We start from the raw sequence: 3,300 nt of genomic DNA, 5'->3' as shown, positions 1-3,300 counted from the left end.
TCATGAGTTCAGTGCAGTTCAGTGGGAATCCAATGGCTGATCGTTGGGCGTTGTTCGGGTCACACCTGTTGCTTAATCAACACGGTTGCAGCTCGTGAAATAGTTTAAATAAATTAAATAGAAAGAAGACCGCGTAGTGGGAACAATGATAGAGAGTGGTGAGCATCTTTCCTTAATTATTCTCATTTCTCCACGTTTAGGCAAAGCAAAGCATATAGGCAGTCTTTTAGGTTAAGCAATTGCTTACGTTTTAATCAATATGTTTAAACAATTATTTATATATGATTGTCTGAAAGTGCCCAACGTTCGTTCGTTAATTTCGATTTGTGGCATTAAATAGTGGATTGAAAATGTTTAAAACGTAAGAGTACGTACTGGATTTCCAATTGATGTAGGAATGCGCTATGGGTAAGAGCGAGGAACGTAGTGCAGGGGAGACCGTAAGGCCTGTCCACGCGACGTTCCAAAGCAGTGAGGCCAGCAAGATGTTGGAAGCCGCACTGTTACAGATGGATGACATTATCTCTGGTAAGAAAAGTTCAATAGTTATGTTATTTTACATCCATAGAATATAGTTTGACAGTCCGCACTTCCATTATTTTCATGCTGATACATTTAGCATTCGTATTATGAGGAATGACATATTTAGTGTTACATATTATAAGGAATGTTTGTAATTCTGACTGAAGGTTCACTGCAATATGTTACAAGCAGGTGTTTGCACGGAGGCGAACGAAGGAAATGCAGATTCGAAAGATACGGTCAGGGAGGCAGTTAGAAACCTTGTAGCTGCCCTGAAGAGTTCCCAGAATCCTCCCAGTCCTCCGGATTCAGCCACCACTGAAATCATCTTGCAATGGATGCAGCCGGTGAGTTATAAACAAATTAAGTAAGAGGATTCATACTAGTTTGTAACCGATCTGTAGTAAATTTGAAAAATTCATGATTGTTGATAGCTTTGTTAATAGTAGAACCAAAGAGTGATAACTTTGTTAATAATGGTGCCAGAGGATTCATCTTCAAACCAAATTAAAGCTTAAACTCTAGTTTAATTCGGTAATAATTTATTTGACAATTCTAGATCAACTCCTAAGTGATAAATATAATGTCTAAATAATTGTCTTCTCGTCCGGTTCTAAAGCTTCTATTCAAATGAAAAATATTACCAAATCTTATTAAATTCGATGCAGTTTTATTCGAATCTTGAATTCATCGGTCGAACAAGTAGAAATTTGTAAAGATTCAACGTTTCACACGTTCATCCAGTGTTAAAACCGAAAAGGGATGATTCTGGAGGTGTTTCTGAACAATTTCTTTTGGCAAAATGCAAAGTGAGTCATGGTTTTTTAACTATTAACGAAAAATCATTAGTCAATAAGAGAACGAGTAGAGCCCGCGCTCAGCCACGGGTAGGTTGGCTTGGATCGTGACGCTCGGCCGAGGCTGAGCGCGGACTCTTCTCATTCTCTTATTGGTCAGTGTTTTTCATTATTAGCTAAAAAAAATATGACTCACTTTGCATTTTGCCAAAAGAAATTGTTCAGAAACACCTCCAGAATCATCCTTTCTCGATTTTAACAATTTTCTGGGACACCCTGTATATATAGATCGTTCAACATCTAGCAGCTTTCTGATTTAAATTTAGATCATGGATCACATGGCCAGAATCTTCATTGGCAATGTAATTATAGCAAACCTATGGAAACTTCTCGCTCTGATACAGTCGAACGTTTACTAAGTGGCTGGTAGAAACAATCGAAGATAAAAACAATACATATATATATATCTATAAAACACTTGAAGAATTTCGTTTATTAATCAATTGTACTCTACAAAGAATCAGTTGAATTTCCGTTTGTTTGAAACGTTGAAGGAGATATGTCGGACGGAGGAAATCAATGGGTGGAAGGGTGGACTCCTTCGGAGAGCTGCGATTCTTCGGAAACATCCTCAGAACAGGAACAGTTAATTCAACCCCAGATGTTTGATGATACAAAGAAACTGTGCGGAGAATTAGTGCAGGAGAATCTTTATAAAGATAAATTGTATCAGTCGAATAACTGTGTCTGCCAGGTGAAGAAAGAAATCTGAATAATTCCCAAGAATTAAATCTAATAAAAGGATGACAGAGCTTCTCGATTTATAGAGCTGTCCACTTGGATACGCGAGAGCTGTCGCTCTCGGAGGGAGTGTATCCAATCTTTGTACACCCGGGAACTTTGCTGTTTCTTCGAAGATCTATGATACCAGGTTCTTCTCTTCCTTCTTTAAATCAAACAGTCGATATTCATTTTGTCGATTATCAATTCTAACATTGATTTAGTAAATTGCTTCGCGGCAATTTCAGTTGTTATCAGTTAACAGTTTCTCGTTGATGATTCATCTGACTTTTAATCAATACGACCGTACAATTTATGCGAGAATCTTTATGATTGATTGATCGAGCTTGGATTTGTCACAGTCGGTTCGGCTGCGATCTGGCGAAACGTAGGAGAAACAGGGGCAGGCTCGAAAGGGAGGACAGATGCAAATCTCAGATGAATTCTTTTCATTATCATGGTTCTTGTTGTTGCTTGGTGCAACAGAAACTCCCATTAGGATGGAGTGACGGCCAGGTCTGGTTCCACAGTCTCTTATAGTATCATTCGATTCGGTCAGACGTTCGTTGAAACAATGTCACACATTAATAGGATTATAAAATCAGTTATAATTAATTCTAACTGGGGGATGAAGATAAGGGAAGGTTCAGTGAGCCGTGGAATTTATAGGAGAAATTCAATTGGATTTTATTAAGTTGTGGACATCGGTTTTTGTAGGAACGTTTAATCAAACTGGAGGGTGAACGCAGTGCGCTGAGAATGGAAGTCTCCGTGTTGTCTGAACAGGTCGACGCCCAGACGAGCAAGATCCATGAATTAGAAGTCCAGTTAAGAGAAAAGAAGGACTCCCTGAGGAGAATGGAAGAAGCATTGCAGAAGGTACGTTTCGCAACTTCATTTCCCTCTCTGATCTTCCTGTTAATTGTTCGGGATTAATTATCGTGACTCTCTATTTGACTCGAAGGAAGTATTGGCTAGGAGCGGATTGGAGACGCAGAAACTGGAATTGTTGAGCTCTCTGTCCGAGATGAAGCTGAGGCAGGCGAATCTCGAGCATGAAAACCTTGCCCTGCGTAGCGCCAGCCCGGTTTCAAACGTGAGTCATCGTTTGATGAGATTTTTAAGGATGTATAGGCTATATACTTAAACGATGCTAGTATGTTGAATTTGTTATTATAGATTCCTATTACTATTAAAAAGC

The 3,300-nt window shown here is 39.0% G+C and overlaps 1 protein-coding gene across 7 annotated transcripts in view; it reads left to right on the top strand.

The window, feature by feature from the left end:
* The first annotated feature begins 7 nt into the window (after positions 1–7).
* Liprin-beta (liprin-beta 1) overlaps positions 8–3,300 on the top strand; it is a 10,799-nt gene continuing 7,506 nt past the window's right edge. For 4 of the 7 annotated variants that reach the window (XR_003388999.1, XR_003388996.1, XR_003388997.1 and 1 more), the window contains exons 1-6: positions 765–869; positions 1,874–2,073; positions 2,147–2,250; positions 2,462–2,615; positions 2,817–2,978; positions 3,064–3,195. Coding sequence is in view for 1 of the 7 variants with exons in the window: in XM_026812407.1 (XP_026668208.1) it covers positions 857–869; positions 1,874–2,073; positions 2,147–2,250; positions 2,462–2,615; positions 2,817–2,978; positions 3,064–3,195 (765 nt within the window). In the remaining 6 variants the exon portion in view is untranslated. Of the gene's footprint in view, positions 159–395; positions 529–711; positions 870–1,873; positions 2,074–2,146; positions 2,251–2,461; positions 2,616–2,816; positions 2,979–3,063; positions 3,196–3,300 lie in introns of those variants that run through there. The other 3 variants (XR_003388998.1, XR_003389001.1, XR_003389000.1) reach the window with 3 other exon arrangements.

This window comes from Ceratina calcarata, unplaced genomic scaffold (assembly GCF_001652005.2).
Source record: "Ceratina calcarata isolate Rehan_Ccalc_2016 unplaced genomic scaffold, ASM165200v1 scaffold277.2, whole genome shotgun sequence".
In the NCBI taxonomy this organism is placed as follows: Eukaryota; Metazoa; Arthropoda; class Insecta; order Hymenoptera; family Apidae; genus Ceratina; species Ceratina calcarata.
This window is presented reverse-complemented; position numbering and strand designations above follow the sequence as displayed.